The sequence below is a fragment of the Petromyzon marinus genome, chromosome 58 (genome assembly GCF_048934315.1).
Source record: "Petromyzon marinus isolate PM22_M1 ecotype Great Lakes invasive population chromosome 58, UKy_Petmar_22M1.pri1.0, whole genome shotgun sequence".
Classification (NCBI taxonomy): domain Eukaryota; kingdom Metazoa; phylum Chordata; class Hyperoartia; order Petromyzontiformes; family Petromyzontidae; genus Petromyzon; species Petromyzon marinus.
This window is the reverse complement of record NC_133724.1, coordinates 8,941,824-8,959,998: the sequence shown is the minus strand read 5'-3', so window position 1 is coordinate 8,959,998 and position 18,175 is coordinate 8,941,824. Positions and strand designations below refer to the sequence as shown.

General features: G+C 55.7%; 1 protein-coding gene across 8 annotated transcripts in view; it reads right to left on the bottom strand.

Moving 5' to 3' along the window:
• The window catches only part of LOC116955176 (voltage-dependent T-type calcium channel subunit alpha-1G-like), a 269,045-nt gene that overhangs the window by 113,262 nt on the left and 137,608 nt on the right, over positions 1-18,175 (bottom strand). For all 8 annotated transcript variants that reach the window (XM_076052903.1, XM_076052904.1, XM_076052906.1 and 5 more), the window contains exons 7-11: positions 16,987-17,461; positions 11,121-11,213; positions 7,190-8,396; positions 5,611-5,930; positions 4,269-4,691 (exon numbers count right to left, since the gene is read on the bottom strand). In XM_076052903.1, coding sequence (XP_075909018.1) covers positions 4,269-4,691; positions 5,611-5,930; positions 7,190-8,396; positions 11,121-11,213; positions 16,987-17,461 — 2,518 coding nt within the window. The remainder of the gene's footprint in view (positions 1-4,268; positions 4,692-5,610; positions 5,931-7,189; positions 8,397-11,120; positions 11,214-16,986; positions 17,462-18,175) is intronic.

The window sequence follows — 18,175 nt, the reverse complement described above, 5'->3', positions numbered from 1 at the left end:
GGTTTCATTTCCCGCCCGGCTCGACAATGATTTATGGAGTTTTCACGTGACGCACCATCTCTGCGTGAGTCTATGGGTCTCTATGCGAGTCTATGGGTCTCTATGTGAGTCTATGGCTCTCTATGTGAGTCTATGAGTCTCTATGCGAGTTTATAGGTCTCTGTGTGAGTTTATGGGTCTCTATGCGAGTCTATAGGTCTCTATGTGAGTCTATGGGTCTCTACGTGAGTCTATGGGTCTTTATGTGGGTCTATGGGTCTCTATGTGAGTCTATGGGTCTTTATGTGAGTCTATAGGTCTCTATGTGAGTCTATGGGTCTCTACGTGAGTCTATGGGTCTTTATGTGGGTCTATGGGTCTATATGTGAGTCTATGGCTCTCTATGTGAGTCTATGAGTCTCTATGCGAGTTTATAGGTCTCTGTGTGAGTTTATGGGTCTCTATGCGAGTCTATAGGTCTCTATGTGAGTCTATGGGTCTCTACGTGAGTCTATGGGTCTTTATGTGGGTCTATGGGTCTCTATGTGAGTCTATGGGTCTTTATGCGAGTCTATAGGTCTCTATGTGAGTCTATGGGTCTCTACGTGAGTCTATGGGTCTTTATGTGGGTCTATCGGTCTCTATGTGAGTCTATGGCTCTCTATGTGAGTCTATGAGTCTCTATGCGAGTTTATAGGTCTCTGTGTGAGTTTATGGGTCTCTATGCGAGTCTATAGATCTCTATGTGAGTCTATGGGTCTCTATGTGAGTCTATGGGTCTTTATGTGGGTCTATGGGTCTCTATGTGAGTCTATGGGTCTTTATGCGAGTCTATGGGTCTTTATGTGAGTCTATGGGTCTCTATGGGAGTCTATGGGTCTCTATGTGAACCTTTCACATGGCAGCGCTGTCGGTGTTCTATATATCTTCGGCTGGCCCATTCCACGAATTAAAGTTATAGAGATACATAGAGACTTATAGAGACTCATAGAGATACATAGAGATACATAGAGAATAATAGAGATACATAGAGACTCATAGAGATACATAGAGACTCATAGAGATACATAGAGACTCATAGAGACTCATAGAGACTTGTAGAGACTCATAGAGACTCGTAGAGATACATAGAGACTCATAGAGACTCAGAGATACATAGAGACTCATAGAGATACATAGAGACTCGTAGATATACATAGAGACTATAGAAATACATAGAGACTCATAGAGATACGTAGAAACTCATAGAGATAAATAGAGACTCAGAGACTCATAGAAACACAGAGACTAGGAGACTCATCGAGACACATAGAAACTCATGCAGATACGTTAAAACTCCTAGAGATACTTAGATATATAGAGAGAGGGATGGAGGGAGGGAGGGCCTCGTTAGCACAAACATTTACGGTGTTGCTGCCAGAGGGCGAGGATGGTTGGAGGCGCGGCGCCCCGACCCCGTCTGTCCGGGCACCGCTTTGCGCCGAATCGGAGATCGTCGCTCGCAAGCCCAGGACCGCCAAATCCATCTCCATGACATCCGGAAATCCAGAAGCGCTGCGGGGTCTTATTCCCTTTAAATGGTTTATCCCGGCAAAACGAATCCCGTCTCCTCTCTCTCTCTCTCTCGCGTGTCTCTCTCTTTTTTTTTACGATCAGAGGAAACAAGAAGATGCTCGGTGTAGTCGGCACTTTGCTCCGTTCATCATTTCGTTTTTTTGTTTTTTATGCTTTGCTTTATCTAAACTCCCCCCCCCCCCCTTTGAAATGAAAGACCCAACAAAATATTTTTTTCTGCTCTCCTTACCCCTTCCCTCTCTCTCTACCCCCCTCTCTGCCTCTCCTCTCTCTCTCTACCCCCCTCTCTGCCCCCCTCTCTCTCTCTGCCCCCTCTCTTCCTACTCCATTTGTCTCTCTCTTTTTTTATATATATATAACTACGACAAGTGCTGCACCTGCACGCAGCCCTTCCCACAGTCAAACGGCCTCCGACGGGTAGCTCAGATCTGCATGCAGAGCTCTCCGTCATCTGCCACCGAGCACACGGCCTCCTCCAGCGCCCACTGCTCCTTGAAGGCCGGCACGGCGTGGGTCTCTCTCTCGCGTGTCTCTCTCTCTCTCTCGTGTCTCCCTCTCTCTCTCCCGTGTCTCTCTCTCGCGTGTCTCTCTCTCTCTCTCGTGTCTCTCTCTCGTGTCTCTCTCTCTCGTGTCTCTCTCTCGCGTGTCTCTCTCTCCCCCGTGAGATTGACGCGAGCTGGTGCTGGACATTCTACGTTCCCGTGCTGGGGACGGTTCATCTGTCTGGTTAAATACCCCACTGATGCTGGCAGAAAAACGTCACTACACTATACACTACACTATACACTACACTATACACTACACTATACACTACACTATACACTACACTAAACATTACACTAAACATTACACTATACACTACACTATACACTACACACTACCCTATACTATACACTACACTATACACTACACTAAACACTACGCTATACACTACACTATACACTACACACTACTATATACTACACTATACACTACACAATACACTACACTATACACTACACAAGACTATACTATACACTACTCTATACACTATACTATACACTACACTATACACTACACTATACACTGCACTATACACTACACTAAACACTACACTATACACTGCACTATACACTACACACTACACTATACACTACACTATACACTACACAATAGACTATACTATACACTACACTATACACTATACTATAATTGTAATTGCTGTGGTGGGTTTACTCTCCAACACACAACCCGTGTGGTGCTGAACTGGCAATGAATTGGCCACGTTCCGCTCGCGCAACAACGCCTCTACTAACTGGCCGTGTCGGGTGGTGGAGGGCGGCATTTAACAACAACACATTCACGCGACCTAACCCAACAACAGCAACAACAACTAAACCCCCACCTCTGTTTAACGCGTGGCAGAACAGTAAAACAAATATAGTAATTTGCCTGAGCCCACGTAGGCTCCACGATCCTTGCTCTCCATGAATATTGATTCACGTCCAGTTGTCCACCCGTTGTCCACCCGTTGTCCACCCGATCAATTTCCGTCACCCCCCCCCACCCCGACATCGCGGCTGTCGACAGCTCCGATATCTCTTCTGATTCGCCGCCGTCTAAAAAAAGCTACAAGCCAAGGGGGAGAGAGAGAGAATGTTCTCCCCGCCGAGGCGCTGCCGCTCGTCTGATGCTCTCCGCCGCGCCCAGCCGCTGGTGGAAATTCCACATTCCTCTACCGTGGAATGGCGCGAGTCTATACGCAGGACAGCCGTTGATGACTTCCCCACACGCACGCACACACAACGTGGGACTCGTGTTAGGTAGCAAGACGTGAACTTAGAATGACAACTAGTTACACGTGAATCTATTGGTCTCTATACGAGTCGATTGGGTCTCTATGCGAGTCTATGGATCTTTAGATGATTCTATGGGTCTTCATGCGAATGCATGGGTCTCTGTGGGAATCTATGGGTCTCTATGTGAGTCTGTGGGTCTCTGTGTGAGTCTGTGGGTCTCTGTGTGAATCTATGCATCTCTCTTGCGATTCTCTACCGTACGCGTGCACGCATCAACTCATGCACTCAAGAGCCAAAGTAGAATTGCTCTGGCCGGGTCAACCGAAACCCACGGTTGAGCACTAGGACCCTGAGCAGTGGCGATCTGAGCATCTCAGAGTTGTTGAAACCACGGCCGGGCAATCAAAAGCCACGGTTGGACACCAGGACCCTGAGCAGCGGGGAACTCAGCCCCTCTGACCTCTGAGCCGGTGGGGTCACCTGCCGCCCCAGGGAATGCACCGTTTAAGGAGTGGGGTTTGTGTTTTTCTTTCAAGTGGTGTGCCCGCTGGAATGTTGCGCGCAAACATAAATAAATGCAAGCACGCACCTCTCCACTTATTCAATTAAGGCGAATAACTCGCTTCAGACCATTAAACAGCCCAAGGCACTCAGGTTACAGCCATCACCCGGACGGATAAGGGAAAGGTGAGCGATGGGCAGCAGCAGCGACAGCGGGCGCTCGGTGGCCGGAGGGGAGTGATTGAGTGGCGGCCGAGGAATGCCTGGCATCTTGTTGGGCGCGACGCGATAATCATCGCCGGCACACTCCAAGGAGCAATAGCACCACGCCCGTGTGGGTGAGGGTGGCGCTAGGCCGGTAGACGCGGTGACGGTGGTACCTGCTCGTGTTGGCGAGGGTGGCGCTAGGCAGGTCGATGCGGTGACGGCGGTTACCTGCTCGTGGTACTCGATGCCCATGCTGAGCGTGTTGATGAGGATGGCCACCATGATGCCCCGGTTGAAGTACTTGCTGTCGACGATCTTGCGGAGGCAGTGCGCGAGGGCGCGCAGGCAACGCCGGCAGGCACCGCCGCCACCGTCGCCCTCCTCATCCTCCTCGCCTCTCCCTCGCCTCCTCCTCTTCCTCCTCCGCTTCCTCCTCTGCTGCTGCGTCAGCTGCGCCCGCTGCCGTCTCGCCGCGGCCGACGCCGCCGCCGACGCGGCCGCGGCCGCCGCCGCGTCCCACGCCGAGCGATCGCCGCAGTGCCCCAAGCTCCAGCCGGCGTGGTGCGGGCGCGAGTGCACGACGTCGCGCGTGAACTCGTACACGCACTCGCCGGCGCCAGCGCCGGCACCGCCACGTGCGGCGACGTGGGCCTGCGATGACAGCGAGAGTTTGTTCAGTCGGCCAGCGGCCCCCGGCAGGACGGTGTTCGCGGGTGGTGGAGACTCGGGCCCCGAGGACGGGGACTCGCGAGCCCAGATGTTCGTCCGTCGGCAAGTGAGCACCGTCTGTTAGGTTTGCCCATCGGGGGTTTTGCACGGTCAGAGATAATTGCTCGCCACGTGTACTGCACCAATTCAAATCCTCGTCGCCGTCGCGATCATCGGTTGGGTCAGTCAGTTTTAAAAAGCGCCGCAGTGGCTGGGTGAGATGATTACTCCCTCACCTGGTGCGCAGGAGATTGTGGGTTCGATCCCGACCCTGACGCCTGCTGTATATGTGGAGCTAACATCTCATCATGGTGGCTAAGAGATTAACTACCTCGCCTCATATGCAGGAGTTCGTGGGTTCAACCTGACATCACCTCGATTTGGAGTTCGCGTGTCTCCCCGTGGTTGTGTGGATTTTTACCTGGGTCCTCCGCTTTTTTCCTCCACATTTAGAATCAACGTCACACATGTTACAGTCTTTGGCTGTTGCTACAAGTTCCCACACGATGATGATGATGATAGGCAGGTGGTCGCTTCTGATTAAAGAGCTACAGAACAGCTCAATGGGTGGCCTCTCACCTGGTACACAAATAAAATAATTAACTTTTTAATTTAGCCCTTCTTTAAACAAAAACAACTTGCGACGCGCACGGCTACGCCGCCACTGCGCGTCGTCGTCGACAGAGAACGACTCGGAGGCGTGAGAAATCCTGAACAAAGTGGGTGGCACAAGCGACCGCCCGGCACCACAAGCAATGGCCTGAGCTCTGCAGTCCTCTCTCTATATTAACACGTGCTACCGACCGATCAACAAGCATGAGAAACCCCCGGCAAAGCACGCCAGGATCCACAAAGCCCTCACCTCGTCCTCTTCCTCCCCCTCCTCCTCCTCTTCTCGCCGGTCTCGATCCACATCCGAATTGTATCCTTCGAAATTCTCGTTCTCGTCGTTTTCCGAATCCGAACACAAGTCGTCATCGTCGTCGTCGTCGTCGTCGTCATCGTCGTCGTCGTCGTCATCGTCGTCGTCGTCATCGTCCCGCTGGGCGTGCCGCCGCATGGCCGACACGGCCTCCGCGCACAGCGAGCACTTCTCCAGCTTGCAGGGCAACACGTCGCCACGCGCCGCCCCTGCGGAAAACGACACCGAGAGGGGGGGCGCCCCCCCTCCGCAGCACGAACCTGGGGAAGGGGAGAAGAACCACAGCCACAGAGCACGGAAGCTCGATCGCTCGCACGTCGCTCGCTCCCTTGCACGGCGATCGCCAACGCCGCCCACGTCCCCCGTCGTCGGTGCGATGATGTCAATGTCGCCACGCGACAACGTCACCGCATAATGTCACGCAAAATTACGTCTCCTAACACGGTCGGAGGCAGTTGTGTGATATCCGCCTCCCCGAGGGTCGCGTTCTAACAATGCATTGGTCTACGATGCTGAAGGGGCGATCAGTCGGGATAACATTGGCGTAAGAAAAATATTATAAAGTCAATGTCAGGAGTGCAGCTGTGCATTGTGGGAGCAAAACTGCAGCACATTTGATTGGACTGTAATTGCAATGCACTCTACTTCAATGCAGCATTGCAATGTAGTGCACTGCAATGCCAATCCAGTAGGTGTCGCAATGCAATGCATTATAATTAATTCCAATGCATTGTGGGAGTCAGCACCGCAGCACTTTGCGTTGTAATCGCGATGCAGTGTTGAAAGAGCGCGATGCAATTGCAAACGCAGGTCCCACTGCAACTCAGTGCGATTGAACCTAAATCGCAACGCATTGCAGTTGCCGGCGCTACGGCACACCGTGTGATGACCGCGTGGCAAGAGAGCAGTGGGACACGGCGGCTCGGTAAACAACAACAACCACAACGACCTCCAATCATAGGAATAGGTTTTACCCTTTTAACTGGCACAAAAACTGACACCTTTATTCAAGGCATTTTGACTGCTTGTGTCGTGGTTATTGCAAACTTCATGCCTTGAATAAAGGTGTCAGTTTTTGTGCCAGTTAACAGGGTAAAACCTATTCCTATATCTTGTTACTGGCAAAGGAGGTCTCATAATGACCTCCAATCAACGCGGTTGGCTACACACGGTGCGAAAGAAGTTCAACATACATACACCCTCCTATACACAACACAATTCACTAGATTTTACACTGCACTACTATACCCCACACGATACACTAGACTATACACTACACTATACACCACTATATACTACACTATACACTACACAATACACTACACTATACACTACACAATAGACTATACTATACACTACACAACACACAAGACTATACACTACTGTACACCACACTATACACGACATTATTATCACGGCTGGCTACATACGGTGCAAAAGAAGCTCAATTTACCAACATACACACACACATGCATGCGTACGCACAAGAGAGGAAGATCGAGCCAATGGCTGCACTCACTGCGAGCTCCCACAAAGTGCTGGAGCTTCGTGTACGGATCCATCGGCGGCGGCGCCAACTGAACCCTCTTCTCCTTCCCTCCGTCAGACACCGCCGCCGCCACCACCGCGCGACAGGCGCCGGCGCCGGCGCCGGCACCCCCCGCCGCCGGCGCCTCTCCGCCGGGGAGGCCTCCTCCCTGGGCCTGAGCCACGGCCGCGGCGGCGGCGGCAGCGGCCGCGGCGCTCATCCGCGCCACCGAGCGGAGCGACTCGGTGCGTGGGGAGGCCGCCGCCGGCGAGTGGCGGAGAGGCAGCGCGTCGAGGTGGCAGTCCGCGTGGTAGACGCTGTGCACCGACTCCGAACTCGAGGCCTGCTGCAGGCTCGGGCCTACTGGCACCACGAGGCTGTTGGAGGGACGCGCCGAACCGCTGCTGCTACCGCCGCCGCCGCCACCGCCACCACCGCTACCACCGCCGTTGTTGCTGCCGCCGCCGCTGCTGCCGCCGCTGCCGCCGCCGCTGCTGCCGCTGTTGGAACCGCCGCATTCGCCGCACGCTTGGCGCAAATTTCCCAGCTCGCTCCCGAGTAGCCGGGAACTCCCGTTGGCGTTTCCGCCGCCGCCAACGCCGCTGCCAAACGCGACGAGCTTATCCGTCTTCTGCTGCTGCTCGGAGCCGAGGTGGTAGTGGTGGTGGTGATGGTGGTGGTGGTGATGGATCAGGTGGTGGATCGAGCGCATCCTCTTCCTCCGCCGCCTCCTCTTCCTCTCCGCCGACTCCTTCGCCGGCCTCTGCCGCCTCCGGCCAAACGCCACGGCGGCGGCCCCGGCCGCGCCGCCGCCGTCGGCCCTCCCTCGCCGCCGGTCCCACGCCGCCGAGCAAAACCCTCCGGCGTACTCCGCGCCGACGCCGTACTCCCCTCCGGCGCAGACGCTCCCGGCGCTCGCGACGCCGCCGCCGCCGAAACTCCTCCTGCGTCTCCGTCGGCGGCGCCACTCGCGGTAGGCGCGGCGGGCCTGGCGAGCCGCCTTGCGGTACACGTGGCCCACGTACTTGAGCAGCTCCTCGTAGCAGCTGCCCGGCTCCGAGAAGCTAGCGAGGGTGCTGTCGTTGGAAAGGAAGCGGGCGCGCTGCTCCCGCATCAGCTGGCACTCACGTTGCTTGGTCTCGGAGAACTGCGTGGCAATCACCACCAGGCACAGGTTGATCATGAAGAAGGAGCCGACCTGTGGGGTGTCACGCACACGGCGGAATGTAGGGGGGGGGGGGGGGGGAGTTACATTGTGCAAGAGTGCAGAAGCGTGGTCAACACATCTAAGCCTCTATATATAAGGAACAAAACAGGTGGACTTCTCCACAAATCTGGCTGTCGCCTGATGAAGCTGGGTGTAATTACTGGCGAAACGTCGTACTCAGTTTGTAAATGTTGTGGCTTGGCTCTCCAACACACCAGCATGCTGTGCTAGTGACGAATTGGCCACGTTATGTTTACGTGACAACCCTTACTAGTTGGCTGTGTCGGGTGGTGGCGGGTTTTAACGACACAACATTTATATATTTACGCGATCTAACCCAAAAACCTCTATTAAGGATTACATTGGTCGTGAAAGCCTACGTGTTAAACTGAGGTTATAAGAAGTTGGGGCGAAAGCGACGCTGGGTGTGATGGTGGTGGTGGTGGGGTCTGGTCCGGTGCGGTGAGAACACGTCCAGCAATAACGTTGGGAGCTACACCACGAGCTGTGATGCTACACTCCCATCTACCACCACACGGCCACACAGCTGTACACACACACGGCTGTACACACACAGCTGCACACACACACAGCTGTACACACACACCTGTACACACACACAGCTGTACACACACAGCTGTACACACACACCTGTACACACACAGCTGTACACACACAGCTGTACACACACACACAGCTGTACACACAGCTGTACACACAGCTGTACACACACAGCTGTACACACAGCTGTACACACAGCTGTACACACACAGCTGTACACACACACAGCTGTACACACACAGCTGTACACACACAGCTGTACACACACACAGCTGTACACACACAGCTGTACACAAACACAGCTGTACACACACACCTGTAAACACAGCTGTACACACAGATGTACACACACAGCTGTACACACACAGCTGTACACACACAGATGTACACACCCACAGCTGTACACACACAGCTGTACACATACACAGCTGTACACACACAGCTGTACACAAACACAGCTGTACACACACAGCTGTACACACACAGCTGTACACACACACAGCTGTATACGCACAGCTGTACACACACACAGCTGTACACACACAGCTGTACACACACAGCTGTACACACACACAGCTGTACACACACAGCCACACACACGGCCACACGGCCACACACACACGGCCACACAGCCACACACACGGCCACACAGCCGGCCACACGGCCACATGGCCATACACACAGCCATATACACACAGCCACACACACGGCCATTCGCACAAACATAAATACGGCCATTCGCACGAACATACGCACGGCCACACACACACGGCCACACGGCCACACACACGGCCACACGGCTATACACACGGCCATACGCACAAACATACGCATGGCCATACACACGGCCACATGGCCATACACACGGCCACATGGCCATACACACGGCCACATGGCCATACACACAGCCACATGGCCATACACACAGCCACACACACGGCCACACACACGGCCATTCGCACAAACATAAATACGGCCATTCGCACGAACATACGCACGGCCACACACACATATTGTGGGCGGGTCACCCTGGGACGCAGGTGGAACACTTTGAGGCCCCCACCGCTGATTGCGGCTGACAGGCGAAGAGGGGAGGCCGGGTTTTTATATTTTTGGTCAGCCCCTTTAAATCAAAACGCGTCGACAGCAACGCGGAGAGGAGACAGAGAAACGCAGCCCGAAGGAGAGACGCTCGGAGCGGTGCGAGGCCGAAGCGTGGCTGCGCTCTGCGTTGATTGTGCGTCTGTTCGTATGTCTGTGTGTCTGTGTGTGTGCGTGCGTGTGTGGCTAGATGTTAACTTCCTCGCCTGGTATGCAGGAGGTCGTGAGTTCGATCCCGACCCTGACGATGCCTGCTGCCTATTTGGAGTTTGCGTGTCTCTCTCTCATCATCATCACGGTGGCTAGGAGATGTTAACTACCTCGCCTGGTATGCAGGAGGTCGTGGGTTCGATCCCGACCCTGACGATGCCTGCTGCCTATTTGGAGTTTGCGTGTCTCTCATCATCATCATCACGGTGGTTAGGAGATGTTAACTACCTCGCCTGGTATGCAGGAGGTCGTGGGTTCGATCCTGACCCTGACGCCTGCTGCTGTATATTTGGAGTTTGCGTCTCTCTCATCATCATCACGGTGGCTATGAGATGTTAACTACCTCGCCTGGTATGCAGGAGGTCGTGAGTTCGATCCTGACCCTGACGCCTGCTGCTGTATATTTGGAGTCTGCGTCTCTCTCTCTCTCCCCGCGATTTTTCTCCGGGTCCTCCGGCTATCCCCCCAATATTTAGAATCAACATCACGTATTTAAATTTTGACGTTAAACTTTCGTGACTGCAGGAATATTCATGTTCTATGGTTCTTTCAGTAAAGTCACGTCGATAGAAAAAAATGATGATAAAAATTAAATGAAGTTTCGATCGCAACACGAGTGGTAGGCAACGGGAAAGGAGTCAGCCTCTAAAGGAAAACCGCTTGTGAGACGTCGCGTTGTTTTCATTCACTTTATTTAATTTTTATTTGCACTTCTTCTACCTATGTGACTTCACCGACAGAACAAAGTGATGAGCCACTTTGTCGAGCTATCATTTGTGACAGCCATGTGGTCGCGTCTGAAAGCCACGTGGTGAGTGAGCACAAGTGCGATGTGCAGCTTACGATGATGAGCAGAATGAAGTAAATGAAGTTGTAGAAGGAGTGAACGTCCATGACGTAGTACATGATGTCCACCCAGCCTTCCAGCGTGATCACCTGCCCGGGGAGACAAAACAAAGACAAAAGTTCCCCCCGTGTAGCCTGTAACAGACTGCTGGGGCAAGTGCTGTTAGTGAGCAGCAGCGGGGTGGGTGGCCAGCACCCACGTCCGGCCGCCTTTGTCTCCCCCAGTGGCGATGTTTACACAGCGCACCAGGTGCTCATTTGAGGCCGAGTCGACCTAGGGGAGGCCCAGGACCCGGTTCAGATAATCGTCACCGGCGTTGGTGACCGTGAGCGGGGAATCGAACTCGGGGTCGCCGGCTTAGCACCGCAGCGTAGCGCTAACCGCTGCACCACCGCTCCCCACCGTACACAACCACACACACACACGTAAAGAGACATGGGCATGGTTAAATAGAGGACGTCATTCAATATTGCACGGGCTTCAGACGCGTGCAGCTCAAATATTAATGGCACGATAGTGTAAATAACATCTGAAAGCCATATGTTTTAATCATGAGAACACTCATGCATAATGGACAAATGTTACATTTTTTAAAAGTGAAATATTGCTTATTAGGGTTAAAATAATATCTGCCGCAAAATCGCAACTGCACTCACACACACACAAAGATCCCCCGTGTAGCCTTAACAGACTGTTGGGGCAAGTGCTGTTAGCAGACAGCGCCTATGAAGCCCGGCACTGTGGCACACGAGGGGGTGGGTGGCCAGCACCATGCCCGACCGCCTTTGTCTTCCCAGTGGCGATGTTTATACGGGAGGCTGTGTTGACCTATGGCAGGCTCATGACCGGTTCAGATAACCATCGCTGCACCGCCGCTCCCCATACTCGCCTACTCACCTACCCACTCACCTACCCACTCACCTACCCACTCACTCAATGACTCACCTACCCACTCACCTACCCACTCACTCAATGACTCACCTACCCACTCACCTACCCACTCACTCAATGACTCACCTACCCACTCACCTACCCACTCACTCAATGACTCACCTACCCGCTCACCTACCCACTCACATACCCACTCACTCAATGACTCACCTACCCACTCACCTACCCACTCACTCAATGACTCACCTACCCACTCACCTACCCACTCACTCAATGACTCACCTACCCACTCACCTACCCACTCACTCAATGACTCACCTACCCACTCACCTACCCACTCACTCAATGACTCACCTACCCACTCACCTACCCACTCACTCAATGACTCACCTACCCACTCACCTACCCACTCACTCAATGACTCACCTACCCACCACTCAATGACTCACCTACCCACTCACCTACCCACTTACTCAATGACTCACCTACCCACTACTCAATTACTCACCTACCCACTCACCTACCCACTACACAATGACTCACCTACCCACTCACCTACCCACTCACTCAATGACTCACCTACCCACTCACTCAATGACTCACCTACCCACTCACTCAATGACTCACCTACCCATTCACTCAATGACTCACCTACCCACTCACCTACCCACTCATTCAATGACTCACCTACCCACTCACTCAATGACTCACCTACCCACCCACCTACCCACCCACCTACCCACCCACTCATCCACTAACTCTACTCTGCAACTCTGTATGCCTTGCCCGCGATCCGTTGTCAGACTCCGTTGAGAGGCCGATAAATATCGCGCGGCATCGCCTCTCAACTCGCAGTCGCCTGAGTTGAACAGCGCACGAATAAAACCAGGCTGCGTGACCTTGAAAATAACCAACTTGAATTTTGAGTGGCACGCTAAGTCACACTCGCGCGTATAATCTATTCAGTGATAAAGCTGTCGCTATTTTCAATGCAATCTCAGACCCTGATTTATTTATGTATTCGTGTTCTCCACGCTCGCTGTCACCACTGCAGTGTTAACGGTCAGCAGGACTGGCGATCCAGAGGTCATCGGTGCGATTCCATCTCCTGGTGGCGCGGCGGTTGAGACAGTGGTGCAGCAGGTTTCTCACATCGCTCAACCCACTCACCCACACCACTCACCCACCCCACTCACCCACCCCACTCACCCACCCCACTCACTCACCCCACTCACTCACCCCACTCACCCACCCCACTCACTCACCCCACTCACTCACCCCACTCACCCCACTCACCCACCCCACTCACCCCACTCACCCACCCCACTCACCCACCCCACTCACTCACCCCACTCACCCACCCCACTCACTCACCCCACTCACCCCACTCACCCACCCCACTCACCCACCCCACTCATCTACCCCACTCACTCACCCCACTCACTCACCCCACTCACCCACCCCACTCACCCACCCCACTCACCCCACTCACCCACCCCACTCACCCACCCCACTCACTCACCCCACTCACCCACCCCACTCACTCACCCCACTCACCACACTCACCCACCCCACTCACTCACCCCACTCACCCACCCCACTCACCCACCCCACTCACTCACCCCACTCACTCACCCCACTCACCCACCCCACTCACTCACCCCACTCACCCCACTCACCCACCCCACTCACCCCACTCACCCACCCCACTCACCCACCCCACTCACTCACCCCACTCACCCACCCCACTCACTCACCCCACTCACCCCACTCACCCACCCCACTCACCCACCCCACTCATCCACCCCACTCACTCACCCCACTCAGTCACCCCACTCACCCACCCCACTCACCCACCCCACTCACCCCACTCACCCACCCCACTCACTCACCCCACTCACCCACCCCACTCACTCACCCCACTCACCACACTCACCCACCCCACTCACTCACCCCACTCACCCACCCCACTCACCCACCCCACTCACTCACCCCACTCACTCACCCCACTCACCCACCCCACTCACTCACCCCACTCACCCCACTCACCCACCCCACTCACCCCACTCACCCACCCCACTCACCCACCCCACTCACTCACCCCACTCACCCACCCCACTCACTCACCCCACTCACCCCACTCACCCACCCCACTCACCCACCCACTCATCCACCCCACTCACTCACCCCACTCACTCACCCCACTCACCCACCCCACTCACCCACCCCACTCACCCCACTCACCCACCCCACTCACCCACCCCACTCACTCACCCCACTCACCCACCCCACTCACTCACCCCACTCACCCACCCCACTCACTCACCCCACTCACCCACCCCACTCACTCACCCCACTCACTCACCCCACTCACCCACCCCACTCACTCACCCCACTCACCCACCCCACTCACCCACCCCACTCACCCACCCCACTCACCCCACTCACCCACCCCACTCACCCCACTAACCCACCCCACTCACCCACCCCACTCCACTCTCCTCACTCACCCAGCCCACCCCATCCCACCCCACCCCACTCACCCAGCTCACCCCACCACTCACCCCACTCACCCAGCTCACCCCACCACTCACCCCACCACTCACCCACTCACCCCACCCACCGCCCCACGTAATAAAAACTAAGCGTGCGGTGGGGTAAAGTGTGGGTACTCCCACCTCTTCTTCCAAAATGTCTGGCTGGTGTGGAAGAGGAGGCCAAATACAATTCCAGAAGAGGGAGCCTGTGGTGGTTTCAGATATTATTTCATATTGTCAGATGTAAATTAACTTGAACACCATCTCATCGTTTATGCACAGGAACAAGGCAAAGATCCCCTGCTCAAGGCTTAACAACATTGTTGGGGCAAGTGCCGTTAGCGAGCAGCGCATCGGGTACTCATTCGAGGCTGAGTCGACCTAGGGGAGGCCCAGGGCCGGTCCAGATAATCGTGGCCGGTGGTGGTGGCCGCGATCGGGAGCCGAGCCTGGGCTCGCCGGGTTTTGAAGTGCTAACCGCTGCACCACCACTCCCCGCACAGACAGACAAGACAGAGATGGCTTAAACGGGCTGTTGGAGCAAGTGCTGTTAGGGGAGCAGCGCCTATGCCATCTGCTGCTGGATATCGGTGAAAAAGAGCTTCATGGCTCATCGGATTTCTCCGGGATAAATAAAGATTATGATGACGCCCAAGGAACGGGGGGGGGGGGGCTAGTCAGCAGCAGGGCCGACCACATTAACTCACCCACGCGCGTGAACACGCAGAGACAAAGATCCCCCGCGTAGCCTGTAACAGACTGTTGGGGCGAGCGCTGTTAGCGAGTAGCAGCGTCCTCTGAAGGCTACCGGGCACTGTGGCACACGAGGGGGTGGGTGGCGGCCGGCAACCACGCCCGGCCGCCTTTGTCTCCCCCAGCGCGCGTCGTGACGCTCGCACGCGTCGCCGTATCTCTCTCTCCCGCCCCGCCACGTCCCTCTCCCGGCTCGACAAAGCGGCTTAGCGCAGAGCCCTCCCAATGCGCCGCGTATGAGAACAAACCCCCTCCCCGCTCGCAGAGAGAAATGCCCCCCCCCCCCCCGAGGGGCTGCCGCGCCTACCGAGACGGACTAACGCGGTGAGATGACGACGACGACGATGACGACGACGATCGTCATCATGACAAGAGCTACGGTGCCGATGGGAGCCGCGCAGAGGCGCGAGGAATTCCCGCGGGGCGATTAAAGGCGGGGGCGAGAGGATCGATGGCCGCCCGGAGCCGATGCCAGGAGGGTGGGCGGACCGATAAAAAGGTCGCGGCGCCGTCTTCCGCCGGGTGGCGAGCGCCCGGCGGAGGGCCCGGCACGCGGCTCCGATTGAGGCCACCAGCGGGTGCTCGTGGCCGAAGGCCCACGCCCGGCCGCCTTTGTCTCCCCAGCGCTGCCAAGGCTCGTTGTTAAGGTGCACACGCGTGGCCTTAACAGACTGTTGGGGCGAGTGCCTATGAAGGCCGGCACGGCACACGAGGGGATAGGTGGGCAGCACCACGTCCGACCGCATTTGTCTCCCCCCAGTGGCGATGTTTACTACACACCGCACCAGGTGCTCGTTTGAGGCTGAGTCGACCTAGGGGTGCCCCAGGACCGGTTCAGATAATCGTCACTGATTTTGGCCGTGAGCGGGAATCGAACTCGGGTCGCCGGGTTGGTAGCGCAGCGTAGCGCTAACTGCTACACTACCGCTCCCCACACGTACATACACAGTGACATACACACGTACACACACGTACATACACACACACGTACACACACACACGTACATACACACGTACACACACACGTACACACACACATATATACACACACAAACACACACGTACACACACACACGTACACGCACGTGCTTGTGTCTTAAGCCTGGGAATGCATCAGCGGGGTGTGTGGATGCGTGAGTATCTGCATGCCTGTGTCTTTGTTTTTTGGATACGTGGATGTGCATTGTGATCCTGGACACAGTTTAGGATCATAATCTGGACACAGTCCCATCATCAGTGAGCACCTCGAGCAGGCGAGGCTGCGTCGGCTGGGTCATGCAGCCCTGCATGATCAGCCACCGCATGCCCAAGCAGCTTCTGTTTGGCCGGATCGAGGGGGCTACATGGGCATGGTAGGGGATAGAGAAGAGATGGGCCCATGTAGTACAGAAGGATGTGGAGCAGCTGATCGAACTGGCTGATGACTGAAATCAGTGGTGTCAAGATTGGCATCTGTGGAGGAGACTCGTGAAGGACGCTGCTGGTTAAGTTGGAGGCAGTCGCCCTCCGAAAACAACGGAGCGGCGCTCACAACAACGAGCGGAGCATTGGGTGGCTTAAACAGCAAGTTGGTACGGTGGGGGGAGCGCAGCTGGTGCATCTGACCCAGTCTCCTGGAGCCGAGTCTCAAGACCCTGAGATGCGGTCTCCGCCTCACCCCCGCCTCCGCCATGCGTCACACCTGGAAGATGGCGATCCAGGCGTATCCGATGTTGTCGAAGTTGATGGCGCCGCGGAAAGGGTTTCGCTGCGCGGGGCCGCACCGTGAATAGAACTGGTTCCAGTTGACGCAGGTGTTGGTGCGCGGCAGGTCCCGGAACGCCTCCTGCATCCCGTCAGCCCCTCCGCCGTCGTAGTTGTGGAAGTGGCCGTGGTGCGACGGGTGGTGGTGGTGGTTGTTGTTGCGTTGCCGCTGTCCGCCTTGCTCCATCGCGGCCGCTGCCCCGGCCGCTTCCCCGTCGCGCTGCCGCCGCTGCTGCTGCTGCTGCTGCAGGAAGAGGAGCGCCGGCAGCGAGCAGACGGCGCCGTCCGGGGAGAGGCTCGGCTCGATGTCGGCGCAGCGCTGCATGCCGTTGTCGGAGTTGAGGGAGCAGAGGAAGGGCGACTCGTCCCCGTCGTCCGGGATGAAGTACGGGTCGTAGGTCATGTTGAACATCCTGGGAGCGCAGGGGAGGAATGGGAGGGAGCGCAGGGGAGAGATGGGAGGGGAGGGAATGGAGTTAGGCAGGGAGGGTGGGAGGGATGGGAGGGAGCGATGGGAGGGATGGATGGGAGATAGAGGTTGGGAGGGAGGAAGGGATGGGAAGGAGGTAGGTGGGAGGGTGGGACGGGAGGGATGGGAGGGAGGGAAAGGGAGATGGAGAGAAATAAAATAGAGACAGAATCAGATTCAGAATGTTTATTTATACTGGAAGAGGAATCCGATGAGCTATGAAGCTCGTTTTTTCACAAATGCCCAGTCGGGGCATGGGGTCAGAACGTTACAAGAACAAACAATACAAGAACACGATAGGAGCGCAAATAGAGAGAGAGAGAGAGATGGAGAGAGAGAGATGGAGAGAGAGTGGGAGAGCTGGAGACCAGGGATTTGTAAATATGCAGAGAGCGGGAGAGATGGAGATGCGAGATAGGGAGAGTGATAGGGCAATGCGCCTCACAACGGCATTCGCAATGCAACCACAGTTGCGTGCGGTGCAGTTGCCAGGCGCTGCGATTGCAATCACTCACGGCCACGTCTCCACGGCGACGCGAGACTGACTTAGGGAGAAGTGGGGAAGATGGCAGGCGCCTGCCGTGCACAACCTTTGCCGCACCGGTCAAACTCTGGGCCTAAGCTTGGGTCTAAGCTGCACCCGGCTCTGCTGGTGCAG